The 27,946-nt window shown below is 53.8% G+C and overlaps 10 protein-coding genes across 10 annotated transcripts; 5 read left to right on the plus strand and 5 right to left on the minus strand.

Annotated features, from left to right (window-relative positions):
- Nucleotides 1-1,326: 1,326 nt before the first annotated feature.
- Nucleotides 1,327-3,804, plus strand: CCOS01_13266 (uncharacterized protein; the record flags this gene model as incomplete). The annotated part of the gene is made up of 1 exon (XM_060461412.1): nt 1,327-3,804. One exon carries the CDS (start codon nt 1,327-1,329, stop codon nt 3,802-3,804), a length of 2,478 nt encoding a protein of 825 aa, XP_060307840.1.
- Nucleotides 3,805-4,331: 527 nt separating this feature from the next.
- Nucleotides 4,332-4,583, minus strand: CCOS01_13267 (uncharacterized protein; the record flags this gene model as incomplete). The annotated part of the gene is made up of 1 exon (XM_060461413.1): nt 4,332-4,583. One exon carries the CDS (start codon nt 4,581-4,583, stop codon nt 4,332-4,334), a length of 252 nt encoding a protein of 83 aa, XP_060307841.1.
- A 2,552-nt stretch (nt 4,584-7,135) lies between these two features.
- Nucleotides 7,136-8,762, minus strand: CCOS01_13268 (transcription factor Tos4; the record flags this gene model as incomplete). Its single annotated transcript, XM_060461414.1, has 2 exons — nt 7,136-7,168; nt 7,224-8,762. The coding sequence occupies 2 exons, from the start codon at nt 8,760-8,762 to the stop codon at nt 7,136-7,138; spliced, it is 1,572 nt and encodes a 523-aa protein (XP_060307842.1).
- A 3,146-nt stretch (nt 8,763-11,908) lies between these two features.
- Nucleotides 11,909-13,164, plus strand: CCOS01_13269 (uncharacterized protein; the record flags this gene model as incomplete). The annotated part of the gene is made up of 2 exons (XM_060461415.1): nt 11,909-11,974; nt 12,067-13,164. The coding sequence occupies 2 exons, from the start codon at nt 11,909-11,911 to the stop codon at nt 13,162-13,164; spliced, it is 1,164 nt and encodes a 387-aa protein (XP_060307843.1).
- Nucleotides 13,165-13,397: 233 nt separating this feature from the next.
- On the minus strand, nt 13,398-14,402 carry CCOS01_13270 (palmitoyl protein thioesterase; the record flags this gene model as incomplete). The annotated part of the gene is made up of 1 exon (XM_060461416.1): nt 13,398-14,402. The coding sequence occupies one exon, from the start codon at nt 14,400-14,402 to the stop codon at nt 13,398-13,400; it is 1,005 nt and encodes a 334-aa protein (XP_060307844.1).
- Nucleotides 14,403-15,755: 1,353 nt separating this feature from the next.
- On the plus strand, nt 15,756-15,914 carry CCOS01_13271 (uncharacterized protein; the record flags this gene model as incomplete). The annotated part of the gene is made up of 1 exon (XM_060461417.1): nt 15,756-15,914. One exon carries the CDS (start codon nt 15,756-15,758, stop codon nt 15,912-15,914), a length of 159 nt encoding a protein of 52 aa, XP_060307845.1.
- Nucleotides 15,915-17,107: 1,193 nt separating this feature from the next.
- Nucleotides 17,108-19,184, plus strand: CCOS01_13272 (C-type cyclin; the record flags this gene model as incomplete). The annotated part of the gene is made up of 3 exons (XM_060461418.1): nt 17,108-18,009; nt 18,083-18,290; nt 18,342-19,184. The coding sequence occupies 3 exons, from the start codon at nt 17,108-17,110 to the stop codon at nt 19,182-19,184; spliced, it is 1,953 nt and encodes a 650-aa protein (XP_060307846.1).
- A 1,665-nt stretch (nt 19,185-20,849) lies between these two features.
- Nucleotides 20,850-21,872, plus strand: CCOS01_13273 (uncharacterized protein; the record flags this gene model as incomplete). The annotated part of the gene is made up of 2 exons (XM_060461419.1): nt 20,850-21,646; nt 21,695-21,872. 2 exons carry the CDS (start codon nt 20,850-20,852, stop codon nt 21,870-21,872), a joined length of 975 nt encoding a protein of 324 aa, XP_060307847.1.
- Nucleotides 21,873-22,260: 388 nt separating this feature from the next.
- Nucleotides 22,261-24,078, minus strand: CCOS01_13274 (uncharacterized protein; the record flags this gene model as incomplete). The annotated part of the gene is made up of 4 exons (XM_060461420.1): nt 22,261-22,446; nt 22,502-22,562; nt 22,613-23,880; nt 23,932-24,078. The coding sequence occupies 4 exons, from the start codon at nt 24,076-24,078 to the stop codon at nt 22,261-22,263; spliced, it is 1,662 nt and encodes a 553-aa protein (XP_060307848.1).
- Nucleotides 24,079-26,854: 2,776 nt separating this feature from the next.
- On the minus strand, nt 26,855-27,932 carry CCOS01_13275 (RTA1 like protein; the record flags this gene model as incomplete). The annotated part of the gene is made up of 3 exons (XM_060461421.1): nt 26,855-27,150; nt 27,208-27,593; nt 27,676-27,932. 3 exons carry the CDS (start codon nt 27,930-27,932, stop codon nt 26,855-26,857), a joined length of 939 nt encoding a protein of 312 aa, XP_060307849.1.
- Between the last annotated feature and the right edge of the window lie 14 nt (nt 27,933-27,946).

Raw genomic sequence — 27,946 nt, forward strand, 5'->3', positions numbered from 1 at the left:
GCGAAATGCGGCGGGCAGGGCACCACCTTATTTTCCTTGGTCGAAATATCGGAGATAGATGAGCAAGAGGGACTGATAGCGGAGATGGGTATGCAAAAGTCTATTAGAAAAAGAAAGGCTTTCTCCGACTGAATCGTCCCCCAAGATAAGGTAGTGAATGCAAAATGATGACCAAACGAAGTCGAATCCAAAGAAAAAGTTTGGGTCGCAATCGAAGAATGTTGCGCCGCAAATACCTTACATACCTAGCAGCGCCGAGTTGACTCAGGCCGAGCGAACAATTTGAGCCCCGGCCAATGTGCAACAACGGCGAATGAAAACGGACGAGATGCCCCGCCAAAGCTCCCTCTGATGATGCTGTCATCGGTACCTGCCCCCCCCCCCCCTCTTCCAAGCCTATTTCTCTGTCTTAGGTAAGCGTGTCTCTACTTACCTTACAGACAGCTTGTCTTAGGTCAGCATTCTACACGTGATTCACTCGCTTTCTGGCTTCACCCGTGCACACTTGCATTCTTATCGCCCATTCCTTATCCATCCGCGTCGATTGGGCCGCATTTATCACAGCTCCAAAGTGGTAAGACAACCTAGGTGCCCCACTTTCCAGCCACTGGCGCAACTCTGCACCTGCGTCACTGGCCAGTTGCACGAATTCGGGGTCGTTCGGCGGTTTCAAGCGTTCCTCGGGCAAGAGGGCCACTGTCCGCAAAGGCTTACCCCGCAAACTGCCCTGCTGAAGGCTCTCCACCTGGGCGTGCACCTCAGTGGCCCTCAGCCCACGGTGCCCACCCGGCTCACTGCGGGAGCAGCGCTAGGGAGCGGTAACTGTGGATCCCACCTCTCCCATTGCGACCTACCAGTGTCCCAACCCGGCCAGTCGCAGCTGATTGCCGCTTGCTGCTTGCTGCTCCCTCTGGCCCGTCTTAGGTAGGTTGCCCATCGGTCCATTCTATCCGTCCAGTACCTTTTGAACTCTCGCTACCTCTTTCCTTCCAACCTTGCTCGCCTCTCTCTTAACGTCACCGAGGTGGCGGATTGATTTTCAATTTTTACCTCTTCAACTCTTCCTTCCAAGCAATATTTGTGTCGTACAGCCTACATGCGGGTCGTGATACGAGCAGCTCCCCCCCTCACTTCTCCCTCGTGTAAGTCGTTCCGGTTTATTCACGTGCGCTCGAGTCCGAATACTCGCTGGCCGCATTTGGCCGACCACTCTCTGCCCTCGAGAAAGCACGACGCGACCACGCTCGTTGGATTCATTTTTCGCTGACTTCTGCATGTAATTAGTCTCGGGAGCATGGTAAAGGCACAAAGCGTAAATCCATCATCATGCTCGCCACCGTTTCTCGCTCCTCGCCTCGCGCGGGCGGTCTCTACCCCAGCAGAGCCTCCACGGTGGGATCACTGGTATCCTCGAACCAGACACCCATGAGGGCCAGCCACTATGGCCAAACTCGCGGCTTCCGCTTCGGTGCGTGGTCATCCTACTTGGACCCCGAGGTCCAGCGTCAGCTACGTCTTCGTCAGCGCCACATCAAATACAAATACATGGAATCGATCAATCGCAACCTCGGCAAGTATGCCAACCCGACACTGAACGACCGCCCTCCCGAGGAGCTCTCCCAGCCTGCATACGAAGACCTGGACAAGTACCGTCCGGTGATGCATAACGAGAATGCTGAGGTTCCGGAGCCACATGAGCGATATACAGATTTGCACAAGTATGGCCCCATCATGCACAATGAGAAGGATGTGGTGGAGGAGAAGCAGCCCTACGACGACCTCCACAAGTACGGCCCAATCATGCATAACGAAAAGGACGTCTTGGAGGAGACGCAGTCATATGACGACCTCCACAAGTATGGACCGAGCAGTTTCAACGAACCTGAGGGATTACGCCCCCGTTCCGACGAGGAGAAATCAAAAGACTACGACGACCTTCACAAGTATCGCCCGCATTCTTTCAACGAGCCGTCGGGTCTGCGCCCCGTGCATCCCGAGGAAGCCTCCAAAGCTTACACTGATCTGGACCAATATGGCCCCATGTCTTATAACGAACCCCACGGACAAGCTCCCATGCACCCGGAGGAGGCATCCAAGGCATACGCAGACCTCGATGCCTACAACCCTGTCGGCTGGAATGAGCCGCACGGCAAACCGCCAATGCACCCAGAGGAAGCCTCAAAGCAGTATAAGGACCTTGGAAAATACTCTAAGGAGTTCAAACGCGGTGATGCACCGCCACCAGAGGGTGTTATTGCAGCGGTTGAGCCTGAAGAGGCGGCCAAGCACCAGCCTGTGCAATACAACGAGCCCGAAAGCCAGCGCCCCAAAAATGACTGGGATCAGAAGGCTTTCGACGAGGCCAAGCAGTATGAATCTTTCCGCTACAATGAGCCCGATGGCCAACCTGCCGCCGTTATCGACCCTGTTTCCAAGGGTTTGGGTGACTTCGATGCGGAGGTCGCTGCGAAGGCAAACAGACGCAAGTCTTCTGCTCAGACGTCAGAGAAGGAGAGAGCAGACGATTTGGACCTGCTCCGAGCCAGCGATGTTCGGGCCAAAATTCCGACGTCTTCGGGCCAGTCCCGGAGAGAGTACAGCACGACGAACAGACAGATTCTCGAAGCCGATCTTCCCCGATATGCCGTGAACTGGGATATCTCGAGCAAAGCTGCCCGTATTGCAGTGCGCCAGTCTAGAAACAAGGCGTGGGATCACATTCCCTCCAAGAAGGAAAACCTTACTGGCAACTATGTCAGGGACTTCCCCGAAGACTTTTCGCGGAACTGGAACGACATTGTTGCGGCTGCCGCGGATAGTCAAAAGGTTGAGGAAAGCAAGGACCAAGACGAGGTTGAGGCCGCGTCCTTTGATGAGAGTTTTCCGAGTCTGGAACGCAAATTGGAGCCTTCCCTGGACCGGTCGTCTTCCTTTAGGACCACTCGCATTGCGGGAAAGAGAGGTCAAATTGACCAGTATTCAAAAGAGCCTCAGGGCCTTGAGGTGAGCTACTCCGAGGAGTGCGGTGGCAAGCAGACCTGGCCATCCTACGTCCGGACATATGGAACTGTGACGGACGCCATGACCCATGCCTCTTCAACCGCACAGGAAGCGGTTTCCGCTGCCAAAAGCGAGGGTGTGGTATCCCCGACTGCAGCCGAGGCACCCCGGGAGCCTACCATTTACAAGATTCTTGCATACGACCCGACAATGCAGGCTATCAACACAGCCGAGACCACGTCGGTCGTCCCCGACAGCGCAACACCGCTAACGCCAGCGGAGGTTATTCTACGGTTGTCGAACCCAACCAAGTTCTTCCCCTACTTTAGCACTCTGCAAAAGGAGGGATACGAGATTGTTTCCGGAAGCGGAGACGTCCTGGTATTCCGCAAGGTCCGCGAGGCAGAGACGGCATCCAAGGAGCAGACTGCTGCTTCCTTCGCCCCTGCGATCGAGAAGCCGACGACATACCAAGCGCCAAAGGTGAACCCCATCGACATGATGGGGAGCGACCCCGTAGTACCAAGCGCTTACTCTTCCAGTCCTACAGGCTACCTCAACTATGATTACCCCGGAGCGGAGACATCAGAGAAACCCCCGCCTCCCTTCAGTCCGCTGAGGAGGCGCAACACGATAGCCTGTGACAGCCAGGATCTCGAGCCTCCAAAGCGGCCGAAGAGGAGCCGGGCCAAGAAGGTTGTTCTTGGCGCCGTATGGGTCGGCGGGATTTCTTACGCGATCGGTGTCGTTGGAGAGTATTTCAAGACTGGAGGCAAAGATGGTCAGGGGCCTAAGGGTTTGTAGGCAGATGTCGTGAGGGAGGGTTCTGCGGATTGATTTGGGATTTGGTTGGGATGGTTTATATACCTTTTCCGGTTGTAGGATTCGGCTGCCATTTGAGCCAGGCAAACTCTCCATTGTATCAGTAGCACGCTCAATGATGCAATAGTCACTTCTCACTCTTGTCGCACGCTGCTGCGACTGACGCGATTTGGGTGACTTGCTGATGGTTTCGTGCTCTTTCACAAGCGGCACTCGCAAACAAGGGGGATATCGAAGCCATATGGGATGATGAATATTTGATGATACAACCTAGTAATACACTTTTTTGAACGCCGTGCCTTCCTAGCTATCCGACGGCGACTTCATCCATGCTCTCCATCATTACCAATCTTCTTGTCCAGGCATAGGGACCGCCTCGGGTCGGGAAAATTCCGTCTTCAACAACACCAAACCCCCCTTCAACACCACGACCTCCCATTCGCATGACTCAACCGCAACGTTACCGCCGATTCTCAATTTCTTGTTGCGGATCTTTGCCCTCGGACTTTTTACGAACGCTCGGTGAACCCAGGGCCAGTCTTCACATCCTCAATGTGACTCATCTGCAGCGCGCGCTTCTGGTCTTCCTGATTCCAGCTCTGACGGCGCTCGAAGGAGGGTTTCCAGCTGCTTGTCGTGGACTCGACGATGGCGCGCGGGGTTGTGGCTGATGGGGAGGATTGCTTGTTGTTGGAGGAGGAGGAGGTTGGGGAGGTGGTGTAGTTTGAGATGTCGGGTTGGGCGGTCTGTTCGGATGCCATTTTGGAGGTGTTGGACGTTTGGTTTTATTTGAAGATCTTTTTGAGGTTTGGGGAGTTTGGGGTTTCCTGCGGATGTTGGAAAGGTTGATGTTTTGTATCGTTTGAGGTTTGGTTTGGTTTGGTGATGTAGGTCAGGTAGGTGGAGAGCGTGGGGAGTCTTTATAGTTTATGCTCGGAGTCGTTGGAATGTAGAGGTTTGATTACACGACGACGGGGTGCAGAGCAACGGGGAGCAGGTGAGTTTCACGAGAGGAAAGAGCGTGGAAGATGAAGAGGAGGAACGAGATCTTTTAAACTTCCCATGTACCTCCTCCTTTGCCATACGTGCTTTCCTTCTTTCACTTTCGGGGTCCAATTGCGCCTTTGAGGTTTGGCGCTGCATACACACCACCACCACCATCACCACCACCACCACCACACCACAGCGCGCCACTTCTCTCCGGATGTGTTTAACCTGTTTTGACTCACTCCTCCTCTTTCATCTTCCTTCTCAGTGATCGTCGCTGCAAGAGAACGATGCTCGAGAACTAGCCTATCTCCTCTACTTACTTACCTACCTGCCCATGCTCCCGCGTTTTGATGCAACCTACGCCCTGCCTAATGCAGATATGACGAACCCCCCTCAGCTCTGAAAGACCCCCCCGTCAAAACATCCGTCTTACAAGAAAGCAGACGACAAACGACGCATGGATGTACGGGCACTAGCCTCGAGAGGTGTGGTAGTTAAGAATCTTCCCGTATCAGACGATGATCAGCCCAGCAGAGGCTGAACGTACAAACATCGTAGCTCATTTCTCTCCTTTTCTGCCCCGCGTTCCGTTGGCGGTAAAGTAGGTGGCATGAAAGAAGGGTAGGATGAGCTAGGTAGCTACCGCTAGAACATATCGCCACTGACACCTGTGTGATCGGGGTACCGTGTGTAATCGGCAGCTCTGTTCCATTGACGCCACCACACACACCCTCGTCGTCATAAAACGGTTCTCGAGCGTATACATACGTCTTTCGACTGTCGCCCTTTGCTCAGATCAGCACGGAAGGCGAGGGTGCGTAGCACAACCGCTACCTACGCCTCGTTACGCAGACAGCCCTCCAACTTCAGTCCAACTGACTGCCGGTACCCTGCGCCCGGGCACTCGCGGCACTACCTGTATTCAAAGGTACTGAAGTGCCAACCAGCGAAGCTCAATCACCTAACCCATTCCTCACCGTAATTATCCACCAAAAGAATTCTTCTAACCATCCCTTCAGTCCCGGTGCACGAAGAACCTCGAAGAGACATTCACACCACCGGAAAAGCACCTTACACCCTAGGGCAGGAAACAAAAGCAACCACCGCCGTCATTGCGGGGTAGGTTCGGGGGGGGGGCCCAGACCCGTACTAAATTAGGCTTATCGGACGTTATCAGTCAACGAGGGTCCGTGCACTGCACCAAGCCGGCCCCACACGAGCTCCGGGATCACCGCGCAGGGAAACGGAGGAACGACATGACGCTGCAGATTCCGGCTTCCTTCGTCGTAACTTGCCTTATCTTACCTTACCTAAACTGAGCCGTTTCTTCATAAGAAGTATGATAAATGTAGAGTTACAGGTTCGAATGTCTGTCAGACTGTGTTCGTTCGATTACTGCGAGATGAGTCTTCTTAGAATCGCATTTGAGAGAGGGCAAGGTCGGTCCATGTAATCGGAGCCGAAGGTCGGAATCGAGATGCGGTGTGTTTTTTCCGGGCACGAGCTGGACGCGGCAGGGATGAGCGCGTGACGGCGTGGACCTCCCGTCTCAACACCCATTGCATCTCAGCTGGTTCATCAGTATCCTGTCAAAGGAGAGCCTCATGGGACGCGAAGTCATTCAAGATCGCAGGCAGCCTCATTAGAACAAACATGATTTTTATTCGCCAGACCTCTCTGATTGAAGATGAATCTTCAACTTTTCTAAACCCCTCCCATCCATCCATCCAACACCATCCCATTCGTCCCACCCATCATCATTTCCATTTCCCGTGACCGACCGCCCGCCAGCCCAATTCATATCCCATCTTTCTTCGTATAAACCTTGCAAAACTCAACTTCAAAAGACGAAACAGGTGAGACGAAAAAATCCATCAAAAATCAAGAGACACACACTCCTCGCTTCCAAATCGATTGTAACCTGGATGCCGCATGTATCTCGTCTAACGGGGTCGGTGTCGGGGTTATAGGCGCGGGCGTGTTACGGTGATTTTTGTTTCGCGTGCCTTGGGGGGAATCTTTGGGGTAAAAATAAGGAGGCCGCCCTTCTCCGGAGGTATAGTAGTAGTAGTGGAATCGTACAGTAATAATACGTTGAAACAGAAAAACGCCTTGCGCTATGCAGCCAGTACACACGAGTTGGTTTTGCCCAATGGTGGTTTTTGAGAGCCAAGGTATAGACAGTAAAAGGGTGTGATGCAAGACGAGAGAAGTGAGAGGCCATGCTCGGTATATGCACGCCATCAGTTCAGCCTCAGCAAGGCAAAAAGGGTGTAGAAACCCCGAAAAAACATGGGATGAAAAGCGATAGATAGACCAAGGTTCAAGGTGTACGGGGGCGCTTCCAGTAGTATTGCTAAACCCAGCATGTTAACTTCAACCTCTTTACTTCTATGCTTTATTAATCTTACCTTGTGCTGCTTGCGACACGCGCGCAGGCTGGGCTTGCGCAGACCATCCGTCACGGCAAGGCGGCGCTGGTCGTCGTCGTCGAACTCGGGGACGTAGTAGTACTCGCTCTCGAGCTGCTTGCCAGCAGCGTCCTTGCCCTGGCGTTGAATGATACCAATGCATGCCGTTGCCTCGATCAGACTTCGGAGCTGGTCCTTTGTCAACCCCTTGCGCTCTTCCGACGGCAGGTTGTTCATGATGGTCGACAGGGGGTTGGACGACAGACGCGAAAAGGCCAGCTGGTTGACGACATGGTTGCGGACGGTAGGATTCTCGTAGGGGGGCTCCGCTTCCTTGACTTCCTCCTCGTCTTCTAGCACCTCGCCTTCTTCAGCGTCCTCTGGCGACTTTGGCGGCGCGGAGATGGGACTAGAGGGCCTTGATTCGTCGCGGACTGTGGGCAGGCCCGTTCGCTTGAAAGGAGGGAACTTGGGAGACGCAGTAGTGATGGAGGCCAAGCGGTTGGAGATATCTGCCCCAAAGGGTCCAAACGAGTGAACAATCGGGTCATTCTCCTCGTCAGGGTCGTTCACGTTCTCGTCTTCCGGCTCACTGAGTTCGGACGAGAAGGAGTTGGTGGCCTCGGTAGCGAAGCTCTGACCAATGATGGTGCCCGAGTCAACCAGCTTGGGAAGCTCGGGCTCGTCTGCACTCGAGTCCTCGTAGATTTGCACTTCCCCATCTTCCCTGGGCAAAAGAGCCTGGAGTCGCTGCGAGCTGCTGAGATGCGCCGTTGGTGAGTCTGGGGACTCGATGCGCGAGGGCCGGCGCAAAGGGCTCGACTGCAAAAGGTCGGCGGCAACGCGGGCAGCGGACCGAGGAGGCGAGTCACCCCAAGCAGAATCATCGGGGCTGGCGAGGCGGTCGCGACGGTCCCGCTTCGGCCATTGGATCATGACACGGGCGTCCTGAACGTCAATCATGATTTCGGTCCCTTCTGTTTCGGACGTGAAGGAATCGCCCTTGAGGAGCTCCCACGTACGGCCCTGGCAGTGAAGCTTCAACCCGTTCCAGCCATTGCAGATGATTTCAATCTTGTTGGGCTCCAGAGCGGAGGGAGCAGGCACGTAGCGGGCCTTGACGTGGATGCGGGACACGAGGCGGTTTGCGGACAGCTGGTAATGGGACGAGTTGCTAGAGCGGCCCATGAGGAGAGTTTCGCCATTCTCGTTCAGTTCGATGGAGCTGACAGCACTGAGGGGAGTGCGCTCGGAGGCGGTAGAGAGTGCTCGAGACAGACCACCAGGTCTTGAGTGTACGCGGGGCGGAGAGGAGGATAGGATGCCGGTGCTCGAGGTCGGGATCGGGGTGGGATATTTCAGGTACGCGTTGCTTGCTCCCACAGAACCGGGACGAGCTTGTCGTTTGGAGGGTCTAGGGAAGCCCGGGGACGAAGAGAGAGGTTCGAACGCCGGGAGAAGGCTCGGGGCAGGACGTTTGGTGCCGGCCAGAGGAAGCGTAGGCTCCTGGGTCTTTGATCGGGGCGAGGAGTCGAGCATTATGGCGACGACAGCATGCCCAAGCTAGGAGAGTGAGAGTGCCGGTCTGAGGATGATAGAAGGGCGTGTTTGGTCCTTTTGCAGTATTCCCTCTTGTAATTCCTTGAACTTGTGTTCCTTGCACGTCGTTGGGAGGTGGGCGCGTTATGCTCGGCGCGGGTGTCGCTTCGACTATCGGACGTGGGATATTGGCGTTGTGCGGGTAAGCGTGTAAGTGGCTCTCGCTCTTCCGGCAGGGGTGAGATGTACAAGAGTCAGGGTCTCGAGGGATATGTCCGTGGAAAGGAGAGAGAGGTAGAGAGGACAAGGTCTGCAACAAAGTTGAATATCTCGAAGGAGGTCTCTAGGATCCAAGCCTGGCCACACGTGAATGAAAAAAGAGAGAGGGAAGGCTTTGGGAGGGTGAAAACTGTCAAAGTGGTTGCAGGTCTGATGGAAGGAGGCCCGGTGGTGCGGCCCTGGACCTTTTTGAGGGGGGCCCTTGCCCAAAAAACGGGAAGCGTGTCTCTCGCGCGTCCACGTCTTTCCCGCGTGTTGGTGGGCGCGCGCCGAATTGTGCTGTGCAGGCACCTCACGTTGTGCTTTTAGGCACTTTAGGTACGTAGAGTGGGGAGCAAGAGTCGCGTGCCCGCTGAGGGTGGACGGGTTTATAGGTACCTTCACGGGACGATGGATGGCCACAGCGGGTAGATGCGCTAAAGATGACCGTGTTTCTAGGCCATGGCCGCTGGACGCGGGCCGTTGTCTGAGCTTGCTGCGGCGGTCACCCGCTAACCGTGGAGTTTAGTTGCTTCCCCAAGGAGTATCTGTAGCTGTCCTCAACCTCATCAGTCTTTACGTCTTCATCACCAACTCTCACTCTCAGTCTCATATTCATTCCGAGTCTTTGGCTTCACGACTTGTCCACATGTAGACCGCCATTTCTCTTCCAGCCTCTTGTGTACAAAACCTGCAGTCATTAGACCTTACAATGGCCGTTGTGCCCCTCATCAAGATCCGATCCAGCCTCCCCGAAATCACGTCCGAGTCTCCAAGTCTCCACCATACACGCTTTCTTGGGTGAGAGACGAGTAAGAGGCTGCAAGAAAAAAAACCACTACTGGCCCACTTCCAGTGCGCGTCTTCTCTTACACCACCACATACGCACATACGCACATACGCTTTCGATCATTGCCGATGGTCAGCATTTCATCCTTCTTCCCAGCTGTTGACGGATGATGAGCTAAGGTCCCTTGTCATTACGGGGGCCATCCCATCCAACGGCGAAGAGCGCTGAAGAACATACTCATTAGCCGCCCAAGGCCACCACCAGTGGATGAGAGTCCACTCTGTCCAACCGTCTCGCCCATTCGAACCCCGGCGCATCCCAAGCTGGCCGGAATGATCTATGCTAACCAGGAAGGTAAGGTAAACTGACTGAAGTATCCATAAAGTATCTCCCTCGGGATGGCGTGTCCAAGACAAGATCAAGAGGCTTGCAATTTACATTACTAGTAAGTTGCATAGCTAGTGGAGGTTTCTCTCAGAGTTCTCCAAGTCTCCAAGAAAGCCATGCATTCCATCACTGTGCGCTGTTCCCCCCCCAGTCCTTCGTCCATCCCTGTGCTTCACAGCCGAGACTCATACACCCTAAATCGCGATATCGCATCGGGCCAGTTCTCGTCTAAAGCCCTCCTCTGAATCCATTGGTTCCGAGCACGGTCGTTTCTCTCTCTGTGGCTATTATCCGCCTTCCCTTTGCTGCCACAAGCATCATAGATGCGCCAAAGGTCCGCCCGTCTGGTGAGACTTTTGAGTCTTGACCCGCCCCGTCGACTGGGATGCGGGCAACCGGTCCCAGACTCCCAGTCCCAGTCCCAGTCCCAGATCGCCTCGTTCCAGGCTGCCCATGCAATGCAATCCGAAGGGGGTTGAAACGAGCATCGCGAGACCGTGTTTGCTGCGCGTAAAGTGTCTTTCATTTCACACTTGGGAAACCTGGATCCCCTTCAACTCTCATCGCTATGGTCCCTTGATATATATACCATGTTCCAACCTTACGAATCCCCTGCAATTCGTTGCCTTATTGTACGCAAACCAACATATCTTTGTAACGCGTTCCCAAGCGAATATGACTACCCGTCCCCTTAGCACGGGTGGAAATGAGCTGTCAGGAAGCGCCAGACACTTTGTACCCGGAAAGCCGTGCTCGGTATGAAAGTAGGTAAACCCACGTCTTCCCGAACCGTCAATCATCGCGTCCCGACAGGAACACCCCGCATCGCTAAAGCAAGTCGCGCTCCCTCCCATCTCATTCTCGCACGACCCGCTGAGGCTTTTGGGCAAATGATGATCCCGGCGTTCCCAATTGGATTCCATTGGATTGAAAAAACCTCGTTGGCATGTGCATATTAGTGACCGACCAACTTACAATGGCAGTCCGGCCCACAAACCACGTTGTCCACACTTTTCTGAGAGACTCTTGGATGCCGGGACCCGTTTTCAGACTGAGACAATGCTCGTGTGTTGAGACTTGTAGGTAAATTGATTTCCATGTCCGTCTGTAATAGGAGTGAAGAAGCGTTGGTCAATTCTCACACGAATCGCAACTGTGGTGTAAAGAGTTGAGACGTTGTTGCTGCTGAACGCGCTGGTCGACTGCTAATCCGGCTGTCCTCGGCTGACTTTGCATCTGAAGACGCGATATCCACCACTAAACGCGTCGAGACATGTGCAACCTGTTTTATGTACTGAATAGAGTCTGACCGTCAAATCCAAGGCCAAGAACTTCATCCGAGGCCTTTGTGGCCAAAATTTGCTTCAACATCGGGACCAGACCGCCAACTTGTGCACTCAAATCAGCATCCAAGAAACCCAGCAAGTCGCGGCGGCACGGTGAGTGCGGTTGGAGCCAAGGTCCTTCACCGAGCTCTCACCTCGGTCAGGCCAGACCGACACGGGGAGCACGGACCCCATCGGCACCGGCGCCCTGGATCCGCCGACAGGACATGATCCCTGTCGTTTTGGCCAAAAAATTTCTGGACGACGGTCCAAAGATTTCTGGTCGCCCCCACCATATCTCTCTCTGTAGTCGCCGTGTTGAAGTTTTGCCAGAACCAAAGAAAACCACAAGACGAGCCTTCAACCAACCCGTCAAACCAGCAGTCATGGCTCCCTCAAAGACCGTCGCCGTCGCATCGAAAGATGTTACGCCCTCAATTGACCCCGAGCAGGTAATTACTCCCCGCTACTTTTCCTCCCGTTTGACAGCAGCGCAACTCCATTCAAGATCTCCCAGATCGCTAACCGATGCGCGAAACCTTAGACCCTGAAGGCCTCCAAGGCTCTCCTGGCACACATCAAGAAGGCCGCCAAGGAAAAGTCTGAGGAATCCGGCAAGAAGAACCTCCTCGCTGACGAGACAGAGGACCTCGCCAGCCAGCCCATCTGGCTCACCCTCACGACCAAGCGCCACATCGCCGACAGCGCCCGCCTCAAGCCCGGCAAGATCACCCTCCCGCACCCCCTCAACCAGGACGAGGACGCCACGATATGCCTCATCACCGCCGACCCCCAGCGCGCCTACAAGAACATCGTCGCCTCGGAAGAGTTCCCCGAGGCCCTCCGCAAGCGCATCACCCGCGTCGTCGACGTGGCCCACCTCAAGTCCAAGTTCAAGCAGTACGAGGCCCAGCGCAAGCTCTTCGCCGAGCACGACGTCTTCCTCGCAGACGACCGCATCGTCAACCGCCTCCCCAAGGCCCTCGGCAAGACCTTTTACAAGACTACCGCCAAGCGCCCCGTCCCCGTCGTCATCTCCGCTAAGCCCCCGCGCGGCGCAGACGGCAAGCGCGCAAAGGCGGCCCCCAAGACCCCCGGCACCGTCAACGCCGGCACCCCGCAGGACATTGCCGCCGAGATCGAAAAGGCCGTCGGTGCCGCCCTCGTCAGCCTCACTCCGTCCACCAACACCGCCATCCGGATAGGCTACGCCGGCTTCAAGCCCCAGCAGGTCGCTGACAACGTTACCGCCGTCGTCGACGCCCTCATCACCAAGTGGGTGCCCGAGAAGTGGGCCAACGTTAAGAGTATCTACGTCAAGGGCCAGGAGACCGCCGCCCTGCCCATCTGGCTGACGGACGAGCTCTGGCTCGAGGACAAGGATATCGTCGCCGACGACAGCGAGCAGGCCAAGGCGATGAAGGAGAAGGCCAATGTCGGCAAGAAGCGCAAGTCGATTGGCGCTGACGACGAAGAGGCCGAGACTGCGACCAAGCCCAAGAAGGCCAAGAAGGCGGCCAAGGAGGCGACGCAAAAGGCTCTTCCCGAAGGCGACGACGAGAACCTCAACAAGCAGATTGCCGAGCGCAAGGAGAAGCTGAAGAAGCAAAAGGCCAAGGCCAAGGCTGCCGTCGACAACTAGATGCGTTTGAGACCCAGGGCATGGCTGTAGAGATGGTACCGAAAAAATAAAAAGGAGGAAGGGTTTTTACGTGCGGGATTATACCATGCATGGTTTGTGGCGTACGGCGTTGGTTCAAACAAAAATTAACCATGAGAACTCGTGCTTAGAAATTTACCAATAAGAACTAGTGTACAATTTTCCCTCTTGCACTTTTTCCCTTGTGTCGCTTTCATCAAATCACTACCCAGCAATTACAACTCCTCAAAGACAGGAATCTCCTCAACCGTCTTCTCAGCCTCAAAGGTCTTCTTGAACGGCCCAAAGAACTCCTGGATGGTCTTGTTGAGCGTCTTATCAGAAATCTGCATATGCTCGCCAGGAATCTGGCGGAAGCGAAGCCCGCCCTTGCGGTCCAGCTCCCTCAAGCCAATCCAGTCCTCCTTGTAAATCGCCCGGGCCCGCAGCGGCAGGCTCTCGGTGCCGTTGACCTCCTCGAACCACGCCGTCTCCTTGGGGATGACGGTGGTGTCGTCCTCAAACATGACCATGACAAAGTTGGCCAGGCTGGCGAGGTTCTTGCCGTACCGCACGTTCTTGAGCTCGCGCTCGTTGTTGATGTCGGCCAAAAAGTTGGACGACTCGAGGTACTTTTCGTACTGCTCCGGCTGCGGATCGCGGTAGTACTGAGCCGGCACGAGGCGGTTCTGGACGAAGCCGGACCAGGTGTTGAAGCGCAGGAGGGCCATGGCGCCCTTGCAGAGGAAGTCGCCGTCGCCGCAGGCGCGGAACTCGACGATGCCGTTGTGCTGGCTGCCGTAGGTGACGAGGGACCGGACGGGCGGGTTGTTGCAGCGCTCGACGTAGCCGCGCAGGAACTGCCCGCCCTGGCTGAAGCCGATGGCGTCAACGGCGGGCGCCGTGGAGAGGATCGGGTGGGCGGCGAGCTCGGCGCAGACTTCCTCGAGCTGGGTGGTGACGTTGCCGAAGAAGGTGGCGGAGCGGTCGGCGTTGGGGTCGGCGCCGACTTTGATGGTATAGACAAAGGTGCCCGGGTTGAGCTCCTCGGCGACTTCGCCTAGGCGCTTGATGCCCTCGCCGTCGTACGAGTCGCCGAGGCCGTGCCAGACGATGAGGGGGATCGGGTGGTCGTCGGTATCGTCGGACGAGCTTGTGTGGTGTTTGGGGGTCGCGGCCGTGTAGGCTGCGGTGGCTAGGGAGCCGACTGTGAGCAGTGTGGGGATGGAGAGGGACTTCATTGCGTGTTCTCGTATTCTCTGGTTGTTCGTCTACTACTATCAAAGCTTGACTATGGTTGTGAGGTTGGAGGGCGACCTGTGTCCCGGAGACTTTTGTTGGTCCTTCTTTGGATGTCAAAGGGATGGAGGGGAGTGTGGCAAGGGAAAGCTGACGACACCAACACAAGCCCATGGACTGCAGCTGCGCGGTTGGGCGAGAGAGCAGGAGCTTGGCCGTTGCCGCCTGCCTATCGCCATGCAGTGCTGACTTATCGATTGAGCTTCCCATTGGCCACGGACAAAACATGTGGGCTGGGGGATGTTCCGAGAGCCCGTCCACTCATCTTCACTGAACGTTCCTTTGCATGTGCTTAGGTCAGCACCTTACCAGCGGTCCGTGCCATCCTTTTCACGAGTTTCCCAGGATCCAAGGGGTTAGCGTCTCAGGAGCTTCAACCTCGACAGCTCTCGAGCCGTCTCTTTGGCCCGGTGCTCTCTTACACCGTGATACCTAAGCTCAACTACTAAGCCAAACGGTAGACCTAGCCTCCCCTGTCAACGTCGGTCAAAAGTCTTCGAGGTCCGGCGGTCCTCCTCTGCCAAGATCACAGCAGACAGACTAGAAGCAGCAACAGCTCCAGCCAAGTCCGTCGGGGACCTTGTCAAGTGTCGGTCCTCGTTCCTGAGAGCTAATCGCTCCCGGATGGCGGTAGAACGCAGCATAGACATTCGTTACGTCGATTGACTCGAGTGGCTATCCCTCCCCCAGCCGTGTGAGTGCCAACAGCTCAGTGGCGGGTAGATCCCAGGTCGGCGGGATTCCCTGCCCTCTCTGCCGCTCTGAAACGCTCTCGGTGCGAGACCAAAGATGCAACCAAGAAATGGTCCCCTGTTTCACGCAACCTAGCCTCTCAGGCTCTCTTACTGGTGTTCCCCCCGGAGTACCACCACCACCGCGACGCACCCTCGTACAGGGACACGAGGGGCAGAGGCTGACGACGCTGGAGACCGAAGGGTGCATGAAGTAGCCTTGTGGCTGGACGACGTTGATCGGCCGATCTTTTTGCGGCCTTGGCTCGGACGGCATGTGTTCGGGCGAACCCTCTTTGCTGGCGGGTTGCGTAGGTGGGCAGTGTTCGCGGGTTCCATAAGTATGGACGACGGTCCCTTCTCGAACGACACTTGAAACACGGGAAGACGAGTATGCTCATTGAACTGAAAACCCATTTGCAGAATTGTCGAGTTTATCTGATCTGAACAACTGCATCTCTCTATTTACATCTTTCAATCTAAATATACGCCTTTGCTCTGCATTTCACTCTTCTCGTCTCGCTCATCAGACGTTTTCATCTCACAGTCCGACAACCGATCGATATGCAGTTCTCAAAGGTTCTCTGCGTCCTCTTCCCGGTTGCCGTCCTGGCGGCGCCGTTCAAGACCTTCGAGGTCCCGACGCTAGATCCCAACACGGTTGCACCGGTGGTTCCCGCTATCGACCGCCGTGTTCCTCAGGCGGACACTTGTGACGAGTAAAGTGGCTTTGTGGGACAGCACTGAGGGAAGATACTGGCGGTTCTATCAACGTTCCTCTAAAACAACGCCGAGGGATGGGTATGGAAACGTCAGTATGTTACTCGGTGCTAGGAGCAGACCAGTGATATCAAAAAGGTTTGTCTTTATCCAACAATATCAACCTACGCCCATTGCATCACTTCTCGACGCATTTTATACCCTCAACGACGTCTCAGTACGGCATTGGTTGCATACAATGACACCAAGCCGCACTTTGATACTCCTTTCAATCCTTTGTTGTCTAAAGACATGAGGCATGGCACATGGCTAACATCACTCTCAGATACCCCCATCACTAGTCTACATGCTCAATCTGCGAGGAGGAACGTTCAGGAGACGGGACTCCTAGGTCCCATTGTGAATACGGCTCCGGTTCAGGGCCTCACCAGCCGCACCTCAACTCCCCACGCGGCTGGAAAGGATGCTTTGGTTCTCCGAGTTCGTTTAGTGGAAACGGAAAAACGTTTGGGGAAGGAAAGAATATTATTGTACCTACCTTTGCAGGCGGTCCTCCGAACCTGCCCTTGGAAAAGAAATAGACGCCGAGATATCCACCACTTTCTCTCTTGACTCTTTGCTTCCATACTCTACCGGTTGACGATACCTTCGTCGTTGGGCGACTGCAGTTTCGCCGTGCTCTCTCGGCCGTCGCGTCTTGAGGGCATTTATCTTGATATCGACAATTGCGGTCTTATTGCGAATCTCTCTGAGAAGCTATCGTTGCTCCAACTCAAGGTTTCAATACTCTCTTTTCGAAGTCTCTGCGTTCGCTTTCGGGATTCGCGCCTTCACCACTCTCTATCGACTGGGCTTACTTGGCAACTGAACTGTCTTGATCTATCCTTCTAGCTCAGCTTCGCGATCGAGCAGCTTCTTAGTCGAGCAGACTCACATTTACCAGCTGAATACAAGCTCACCTACACTCTCCTTTACTCTCCCCTCTCTGAACATCATGGCAAGTTAATTTCCTACCATTTCCGAGACCGCCCGCGGTTTTCTCTATTCGCCCGAGGATCCTGGGCAATTACCTGCCATTTTTGTTTTCGAGATATTTACTAGAGGGAAGAATCTTTGAAACTTTACTTTCTATCGGAAGCACACTTACTACTAACTCACAAAGATGGATGATGAACTGACGCAATGGATAAACACAGATGAAGTCCCCCGGAATCATTCCTGCTGGAATGACTGCTCTCAACGGATACTATGTTCCTACCAATCGTTCGATTCCCGGAACCTCAGAGATCAAACAATTCGACTTCACGGTTGACGGTCATCCCAAGTTGATTAGAGTCTTGCATCGACAAGACCGGTCCATTGAGCCGCCCCGCTTCCGGCTCCGAGTCGTGGAGCACCCCAACTGGGTTACACGGTCCGTGCGCAAAAGAAAGGTCGACTGGAACGCCGCGGTGGACGCAGGTCCAGCACCGTTCACCCACCCCACCGCGACTCTGCCGGACATCTACAAGGCAGTTTTGGAGACCCTAGGACGCGAAATCTCGGAGGCTACGCTGGAACAGATCAACAACCTCCACAAAGACGACACCACTCTCGACCTGCCCCTCGAGGGAGACAAGGTCTGGTTCGATGACTACAGCTGGATTCAGCTTCCCGTTAAGCGTTCTTCGTACCTAGCCATCGACCCAGACGACGACGGTGACTCTGACGACACCGGCACCGTAGGCGACAACGACCGGTACCTCGACTGCGATTTCGATTGCGGCGACGCTTTCGCGGACGAGAACGAGAAGACATTGCAGGGCGATTCTGACACGGCTGGCAAAGATTGTGACGGCGACTATACAATGGCTCCCTCCGGCCCCAAGGCGCAGAGCGTTGCGCAGAGTGCTGCTGCCACGAATAACTCAGCACCGGCCGCCGAACCCGCGGCTGCTAAGGGTCCGCACCCTGGACATATGCAGGTGTCTTGCCAGTTCACGAGCGAGCAGAGATTGAGACGCATGCTGCGAGACAACAAGAGCGATCCAGCTAGGGAGGATAGCTACCGTCTTCAGGGAGTGCAGCTCATCGATAACGTCCGCACCATGCTGCGCGTGTATGTTGGACCCTCGTTCTGGTTACGATGGCAGGTGCTTGATGAAGTGGCGATGCTGACTTTTTACTCGCAGCCCTATCAAGACGTTTGACACTGCTTGTGTCTACTTCCACTGGTTCAGACTCTCGTTCCGCGATGCCGAGTACAACTACTCAGATGCTGCCATGGCTTGTCTCTTCCTGGCCTGCAAGGTTGAGGACACCATCAAGAAGTCCAAGGAGATCCTGTGTGCTGCGTACAACATTAAGAATCCCGAGCACCCGACGACCCAGGACGATAAGGTGTGTAATGACCAGTAGTCTACTATTTTGCTGTGACTAACCCAATCGCAGATGTTCGAACAGCCCTCCAAGATCATCATCGGCCTGGAGCGCCTGGTCCTTGAGACCGTCGGCTTCGACTTCCGCTGCCGCTACCCCCAGTCCGCTTTGCTGAAGGCAACCAAGAAGATCCTGGGTCCCCAGTCCAAGACCGTCTTCGCTACCGCCATGGAGATGAGTGTCGACCTGTACAAGACCTTTGCCCCAGTCAAACAGACAACCTACGCCCTGGCTCTTGGTCTTCTAGAGCTCAGCGCCCGCCTCCTCGGCCAAGGCGTCGACAAGGTAGAGAAGATCAACTACGCAGACTTCCACACGACGCGCCAAAACGTCGTCGAGACGGTCCTCGACCTCCTCGACCTCTACACCCAACATGGCAAGTCCACCAAGCTCGGCGTCCAGTTCGACCTCAACAAATTCATCGAGGTCAAGATCGTCATCAACAGCGAGGTCGACAACACTCCAGGACTCGTGCGCTACGCCCACTGGTGCACCAACTGTGACGGCGGCGAGGACGAGAACCTCTCCAACGGCGTCTCCGTCCTCAAGAATATTTCCTTCTTTGGTAGCAACTCTGCTAAGCGCAACGGACGCAACCAGGACGGCACCATGCGCTTCGTGTTTGACCCGGACCGCGCCCGCCAGGAGCGCAAGGAGGTCGAGGCTTACTACCGTGACGAGTATGAAGAGTACGAGGTCGAGGTTGAGGTTCCCATTGAGCCTGAGCAGCGCCGCGGCGGCAACAACAATAACAACCATAACCACCGCGATAAGCGTCATGAGGGCGGCGGCGGCGGTGGTTGGGGCGGTCGTCGTAACCACCATGGTCGTGCCAAGGGCCGCGGTTACTACTGAGCTTGCTTGCTACCTCTATCATCACCTTCATCTTTGAATCCGCTCTTCACCGCGCGGCGGTCACTACTTCTGTCGACGCTTACATAGTACCCGCCAACGAACGAGGCTTTGCACATCGAGTGTATATGGGAACGAAGGGAAACTTTGTCCGATTATTTGGCGTTGACGGTACCAAAAGATACCCCATGGGAAAAGAATTTGGAATGCTTTTTTTTTTTTTTTCCGGGAAGGAAAAAACACTACTTTGGCGGTTTGAGTCCGCCCGCACGTCACATTGTCAGAACTACGATTCAAATCACGAAGCTTGTATAAGCAGATAGGAATTGACACATGACGTTGCAAAATATCGTGCCATTGTTTTGTGCGTGATTGCCCAGTAACAGCCCAACGTTGAGTAACCTCATTCAAGATACCGAAAAGTCAAGATGTTGACAAGCTCAATCAAGGAAATGAACATCATCAGGTAAGAAAACAAAGCACCTCTAATCGAGGCCCTTGGAATTGATTGAGGTGCTGAGGCCACATCGACCATGCAGACTGCCTAGGCATTTTAGGCCACATTACAGCGGTCCTCACTGCCTCACTTAGGCTGAGAGGAGCTGACCGGTATTGTTGGTTTTGATAGGTAGTCGGGTTGAATTTCTTCGTTTGGGACTCAGCGTGGAGGCCGCCTTCCAGAGGTAGCTTGCAGAGCTGAGCCTGCATGCAGTGGAACACCCAACACGAATATGAGGAGACCCGCCTCAGTGGCCTCACCTGTAGGCTGTCTTGAGCGTCTTTTAGTGACAGTCTGATGCTGTGCCGGTTTTCCTTTGGAGGCGCATAGCAGGTCGGCGCAGGCTGGGAGGGGGAGCGGTTGTGTTACACATACCCATGCCTGATAGGCGGTTATTTCGAGTTCATCCGCGAGGCAGGCTTGAAGGCTCACTGAGATAGTGCATGTTTCCCTTATTTCAATGCACAACGCGTCATGCGCAGCTTTGTTGTGCATATTCGGTGTGGCCTCATGAATGAGGCCGAGACATTGAGATTTTACTCGATGTTGGATGCGGCGCGGTCAGAGGCCACGCGCCTGCTTACCTTGAGGCGCTCATTCCAGTCGTCTCGCTATTGTACGACGCTCAAGTGTATAAAAGATAGACAACACGCACTCGAATTGATATATCCTACCTCGAATTCTCACGTCTACACAACAACAATGCACACACGATCTACTCCGCTCGTCAAACCTGAGCCATAGTGCTTCATCCACCTACTTTGCCGCACCCATGATCATAAATGGAATGAAGTTTGGGCGGCATAGCATCATGTATTTAAGATGACTGTTATTCTTCACACAGGTCCTTTGATGGGCTCACTGAATCTCCTTCTTGTCCGTTTCTCCACGCATTGCGATTCATATACTAGACCATGGTCAATATAAATATAAAGTCTTTGCCCACCCCGAACTTGTGTTTTAATATTGTGAGTCTTCATGTTCCTCAGTCCCAGTCGGAAGCAAACTTTCAACATGTCCTCAGACCTAACATACTTTATTCACAGTCTGAGACCGAGCTTGGGGGATGAAGACAGACTTCATCCACCAACAACTATATGGTCTCAAAATCTGTAGGCTCCCTAGGTCCAACGTTTGATTATATTACCAGACACGTATGTTGACCTTGAATGCATCGCCTTAGCTCTTCATCTCCGGCTTCAGCTCAAACGCCAGTGAGCACAGGCTTTGCTTTTGATCGCACATACCCTGCTGCCCTGACTTTGGGCTCTAACAATGAGGCGACGTACATCCCATCTCATGGAGCATGCCCCCATGACTTGTGCTGCCATGCTTTGCATCATGGACCGCTTGATGGTTGCTCTCATGGTACCAACGACAGCCTCTCACGCAGCTCCTCCTATAGCGGAAGCACATGGCCAGTTGCTGGCCCCTCGCTCTCAGACGATCGCTTCCCGGATCTTGACCTGAGCAGTGTACCCTACTCAATCAACAACTTGTCTGCACATACCAGTCAACTGGATTTCCAAGCTGTTGATGCTTTCGAATGGAACAGTTTGCATGCTCCGCAACAGTCCCTCGCAGATTTGCATATCACCGACAATACACCATTGACAGCACAATGTCCAGGTGTGATCCCTTTGCGCCAGAGCAACGATACTGGCCTCGTTTCTTTGGGCATCCCAGACGACCAGTCTGTCCACGCTCTTGAGTCATTCGACTTCTCTATCGGCAGCGGATTCAACAATTCGATTTCAGTATTCCTCTCAGGCGCTGCGAGCCCCCAAGGATCTCTTCCACACAAACAAGGCGCACAGCCCGATGCTGTTGACTGGGATTCTCAGACCCCCCTCGCTGGGACTGGTAGCATTAAACGCTCGAGAGATGAGTCCGGTTCGGATGATTCATCAACCTCGGGCGATTGTCCGTTCTGTGAAAATTTCAGTGGAGATGCGAAGCAACTTAGGTTCGTGTACTCGTAAGATCCTCAACTTCGGCTCATGAATTGACATAGTACAGAGAGCATATCAGGTGCCACATCCGGAAGCATGTCTGCGCGGTGCCTCGATGTTCTCTGCGGTTCAGCACCGCAAGGGATCTACAGAGACATGACAGGTCTGCACATCGCAAGGAAACACTCGGATGCCACATCTGTAAAGCGACCATTCGTGGCGGTCGTGAAGACAACTTGAAGAGGCATGTTAGACAGAGACACTCATCGTGAAACATGGCTGGTCCAGTTCAATGTTCTTGCAGAGTGACAACCGTTTTATGATTCGTTCTATTGGCAGCTTGGAGTTGTAAACGCTCGTTGTTACGTTTTGGGTCAATCGTATTTAGGAGTGCACGAGTTGCGCATTCAATTATGCACGCCAGCCCATTTTCCAAAATCAACTTCGTCTGGAATCATTTTCTACTCAAAAAGTTTGAGTGTAAAATGCCTCCAATGATGATGCCTTTTCCAAGGGGATGGCAGAAGAGAAGCGAAATTCGCAAACATATACGTGAGGACAATGTTCCCATGTATGTTCAGCGGACCATGGAGGTAAGCCCCGATGAAACGAGATATGTTCAAGCACATCAGTAAAGGCTGCGCAGGTTGGATAGTCCTACAGCCTCAAGGTTCTCCTTGATCGTTCCATTCAGCTGAACGTTGAACGGACCCAGTTCCAAAGGACAGTAGTGTTCCTTGCCACACATGGTGTCTTGGAAGTAAGATCGAATGGCGGCGAACGCACACATGTTGTTCGTGGCGACAGTGGTGTGCTATGATAATGTTAGCGCATTGCACCTGTGAAGGAGATGTTGAGATTGAACTTACACCCATGCCATCAGTGACAAGTCTTCTAGCGTTGGCATACTTGGGCGCATTTGAGATGGCGCTGAAAACTCGCGTTAGCAAGGTTTATAAGCGTAGGCAGGATCAACTTACTTCTCAATGGGTGTCGTAGGATCGTACGTGTTACTGGTGAAGAGCATCGGGTACGAGGTGTTACCTCCATACGGACCCTTGAAAACGTCGTTGGATCTGATGGGCCACTCGAGACATGCGAGCATCGTCCTAGACCAGACTTCTCCCACGATACTCGTATCCTTCAAGCCATCCAGGAGAGGCTCAATGTCCGCGAGTGACTTTCCATACCAGATGTTGCTCTGATCAGAGCATAAGATGCCCAGAGTCTGCTCGGGGTTCACGTATCCTCCCATATTAGGATCTCCGTAGATCGCATTCGTCTGCTCTGTCCACGCAGCAATGGAGTTGGACGATATTGCCTTCTCCAAAGCAACGAAGACGTCGGAAATTCTGCTAAACTCGGCCAGCGGTTGCACCACCGCACTAAGGACACTGACTTTGAAGGTCACAAGTGCCAGGCCAATGTCAGTTGCGTTTGCCCAGCCCTCTGCCTCAGCCTTGTGAGCGTCAAGCTGCTTGAATGAAGCATTCCATCGGCTGAATATGTCCTTTGGAGTGTTTCCCGTATAGAAAGAGCAGATATCTGGGCCTGCGGCGTGACAGTACACGAAGAAAGCTCCCAAAACGCCGTCGACGTGGTTGATAGAGCTCGAGGTGAAGTTCGTCTGGTAGCTAACTGGGTCAACCAGTCCATCGATGGCAACATGGCCAACTTTATCAGGGAACATTGACGCAAACGTCTGTCCGAGCATGGTCCCGTAGCTCACACCGTAGTAGTTCAGCTTAGTCGAGTCAAGCACCGTACGATTACCGTCAGGAGAAGCAGAAAAAGCCTCAACAATGCTGAGCATATCGCGAGCGGTAACAGCAGTCGTCATATGCGGGCCAGCTTCGGTATCAGCACCAGTCTGAGCTTGACACTTTTCTCCGAGCTCCTTGCCAAAGTCGATGAACTGTTGGTAGTATCCATCGATCACCCGAGGGGCATCCCGTTCGGAAAGTGTACCGTTCTTGCCAATCGAGATGCCTGCTGAGCAATTGGGCCGCGGTTCGCTGATCCCGACACCGCGGGGATCAAAGCCGATGATGTCAAAGTTGGATCCGGCTGCGGCTTGAACCGTAGTGCCATTGTAGCGCGCCAGCTCGATGCCGGATGCGCCTGGTCCGCCTGGGTTGATGAGGATGGCGCCTCGGTAGGGGCCGTCTGGGGAGTCGGCGGCGGCCGGGATCTTGAGTAAGGGGACGGAAGCTCTGCCAAGGCTTGGATTCTTGTAATCGAGAGGTACCTGGGTAATTCTGTTAGTTGGAAATAGAGGGGAGTTGGAGATATGACTTACATCGAGCTTGGCGCAGAAGAATTGGCCTTCACATGGGCACCAGACGAGGTCTCGGGAGGGAGTGATCGAATCAAATGTGCAGTCTTGAGCTTCAACGGCTCGGAATCCCACGAGGGCAAAGGCCGCCGCCAGTTTCCAAGATGTCATTGCAGTTAAAGGAGGAGATGAACGAATGTGGTGGTTTGGTGTAAAGAATGAGAAGAGCAGAAAGGCGAAATTCTCAGTCGCTTCTCGGTTGGTCTAGATACTGCTTTGATACACCAGCATCGGACGGGGCTTTGATTGATATATATAAAAATTGCCAGGAAAGTTGAACCACTGCTAGACGACTTTCGAGAGGGAGTATGGGTGTTGCACTAGTGAGTGAGAAGGCAAACACCCCTTCCGAGACAAAACCTGTCCCCATTGGAACTTCTTGAGCTTGGCTCCGTCACCACCGCTCTCGTCATCTTACATCTGGCATCATAAAGTCCGAAGCCAAGTTGATCATTGCTGCCACTTACACTACTTAGAGCGTGAGGGGTTTCTGAGCAGCATCCGGGGCTGCATAGAAAAGGAGATTAGAAGTAGGCTGTGCTCGACCTGCGGGTCACTCGCAGGGTCTAAGAATAACCTGCAGCTGGACTCTACAAGAATGCGATGTTCCAAACACGCCCATACAATAATTAAGCTTGTCTTGATGTTTCCCGATGGAGAATCTCGACGTAGGTAGTCAATCTTAGGCAGCAGCCATTCCTCCCCCATACTCCGAACGGGCGAGCTTACCGGAGAAGATCACTCTAATCAAGAACACGTTGATGTTGTAGAGGAGTATTCTCTACCATGGCCACGATTGGGTCTCATGGATTTCGGATACGAGATGTCTCTAGCAGTTTCATTTCCTCTTGCGACGATGTCAACCACTTTGATGATAGAAATCCCTTGCTTGCGCTCTGTGATTGGTGGCGAGCGACCACCACGCCCATATCACTAGTCTGAAAATCGTCGCTTGCACCGAAAAGTTCCCATAGACCGTGACAGCTAAGTCGTACGATCTCCAGAACTAAGACTACCTCCAGGATATGAAGCTGGTGAAGGTGTAGTCGAGACAAGCAGGCGAGGCCACACGTGGGGATATTCCCATCAGGGAGACTATCCCGCTTCGCGTTAGTGTTATACGAGCAAGACAGGGATCGAGGGGAGCTTGGCAACAATAGAGTGGCTCCAAGACGATAGAGACCTAATGTAAGTCACATTTGGCTTCATTTCTGTCTATACGAAAGCTCCGACAAAATTTTGCAAACCACCCGATGGACGATTTCGTACATTACCTCACATATTCGGTTTATAGACAAGGTAAATTCTTGCCATTAATTGTTCACTGATATGCCATACCAGGTAGGTCACTGTCGAGACAGATGGAGCAGAAGAAGTCAAGGCTAATGGTGAACAGGGTGACGAGTGAATGAAGATCTCTCCTTCAATACCGTCTCTTGGAAACCAGCCATGCGTTGGCCAGAAGTTCATGGTCTTGAATGTCAAATTCATCGCGTTCTTATTAGAACATGAATGCATGGAGGTCGTCCACACACACTCTCTCTCTGTCTCTGTCTCTGTTGGGACTCTGAATATCTCGGTCATTCGCCTTTAACCTTAGGTGTGATCAAGTGAGTGCAACAAACATTCGAATGGCTACCCTACATATCAATAAGTACGCAAGCTGAAGTAACCCTTACTTCCGGCTCATAGCCTTATTGGCGCCTTGCATCAATGTCTCATCGAACGATACCAGAATGAGGCGCAACCAAGGCTCTCTCTCACGGAAGGATCGTGTTAGTCTAGCCACCGGTGCCAGCGCATGACCACTGACTTCCGGGGGCAAGGGGTCATTCAGTCCTACCATCACCTCTGTGAGGCCTACTACTTTGACTCTTTTCCGGGTCTCATTAGCGGTGAGCTTTAAGCGGACACCACCCCCTCCTGCCTAGTTGTGTACAAGGACCAGACTGCCCGGCTTGTGCCCATTCTGCTCCTTCTATTGTTAATTGCTGCTGTTTGCGTTGGAGATACTCGGTAGGCCTTCTAGGCAAACGAAAACCAGAACGAGTTGGAGGCAAATCCTATCCAAGGTGGCCAAGCAGACCGGTGTCCATCGCAGCGAGCTGAACGACTCGACTAGGTTTGTGGACCTCGGAGTGGACTCCCCGATGGGCATTTCCATTAGCAATGTCCTTCATAGGTAACTGGCCATGTCCATTCAGGGCGCCCGTTCTTTCAGAACAAACCTACCGTAGCCCCTGTGCACAGAGTCCTGGCGGTGGCCGTCGCTGAGCCTGACGAAAGAAAACGTCTTTCTCTCGGACCTTTCAAGCAGAACTCATTCTGCTTTTCTCCGGACGGCGACTACCTTTCCCTCTCGGAGACGGCGCCAACTCAACCCCAATGAAGCCTATGAAGAGAAAGAGCGGTGATGTAGTAGTATTAATAGTGGCAGATGCTCGCACTAGACAGACGAAGCCCATCAGCGTGTCCATACGATCTATAAGTCCACCCCTTGGCACGGTTGGGACGCAGACAGAAAGCGAGGGACAGGATATAGAGTTGATGAAGGCATATGTTTTTGTATGCATGTATTTTTTTCCTATTTTTGTTCTTAATAGTATCTACCATTTTGCAAATTCCGGTTCGCGTCAGGTAGAAGCATAGTTCAAAGCAAACAGGAGATAGCGTGCAACAGACTCAAAAGCACAACCATTTTCAAGTACCCAGGTAGCGTACGCCCACTACGCGATAGACCACGAAGAAACCTCGCTCCATCATATGGATATCAAATACATTGTGACAATGTCAGACGAGTCCCTACTCCAGTCTTGATGCCACATGTGTGAAAGGGAGACACCTTTCCCTCGCGGGCGTTGTCCACCCTACGGACCTGACTATACTCCTATCCACTTTTCTGTTCAGTCTGCAAAGTAGAGCCAGACTCTCTCTCGGCCGCTCGTCTCTGGCTGTGCTGGGCGCCAGGCTGTTTGGAGAAGAAGCTGGTGACGCGCCACTCGCCATCAAGAATGTAGCCTGGGTGGAAGACGGTCTGCAGCAGCACAGCCAGGCCGATCATGGCGCCCTCAAACACCATGAAGAGCGTCTCGGCGTTGTCACCAGCAGCGTTGAAGCCGTTGCGCAGCTCCTCGACGCGAAAGGCAGAGCGGGCGAGGATCAGTAGGGCGGCCGCAAAGGATCCTGAAAGAGTATCAGCAGACGAGGTATGAGCTGGGAATGAAGAGACACAGAACTCACCCACGAGGAAGTAAGCAAATGCTCTATGCTGACGGACATGAGCATACCGCGTGGTCCATGTGCTCCGGTTCCGTAGCACCCGGATTCCCATATCCAGCGAGAGCAAGACGAAAAGACCTAGACTGGCACACTGCAGTCCCAGACCGGCCCGCAGCAAGTCGAGCGCCCGGTCGAGGTCCTGGGGATTGAGTCCATCGGCCTGCGTCCATGCCGCACCGCCAGCCTGAAGAACAAGACAGATGATGTCAAGCGTGACGAAGATGATGGTGTAGGATCGATGAGGCATGAGTGACACGTGGGGGCCGTAAATGAGTACGATGCGTCCGAAGCAAAGGTAGATGGTGTAGCAGAGGAAGGCCGGGGCGATGGTTATGGTCACGATGTATCTGTGCAGAAACAATGAGGTAACCATCAGTTTTCCGTGTAGTCGGAACAGGAAAGGGCGAGAAGGGGAGGCCATTCACTTACACGATGAATGTCTGGTTGTTGAACGGGTCATCGCGGAGCCTAATACGCTCGACATAGCCAACCACCTCGAGCGCCAGTCCGCACGCCTGGCCGAACAGGTAGCTCCAGGTCTTATACCGGATCACAATGGCTATCTGTGCTATCAGGATGGTTCCGAACCAGGCCACCATGAAGGCGTTGCCGCCCAGGTTTGGCAGGAACCCAATCCTAGACAAGCTGACCGGGCAAGTGCCCAAGGTGCAGTCGCTGGTATCCATATCCAGTCTCTGTG

Source organism: Colletotrichum costaricense, assembly GCF_030867565.1.
Source record: "Colletotrichum costaricense strain IMI 309622 chromosome Unknown Scaffold_17.1, whole genome shotgun sequence".
NCBI classification, from domain to species: Eukaryota; Fungi; Ascomycota; class Sordariomycetes; order Glomerellales; family Glomerellaceae; genus Colletotrichum; species Colletotrichum costaricense.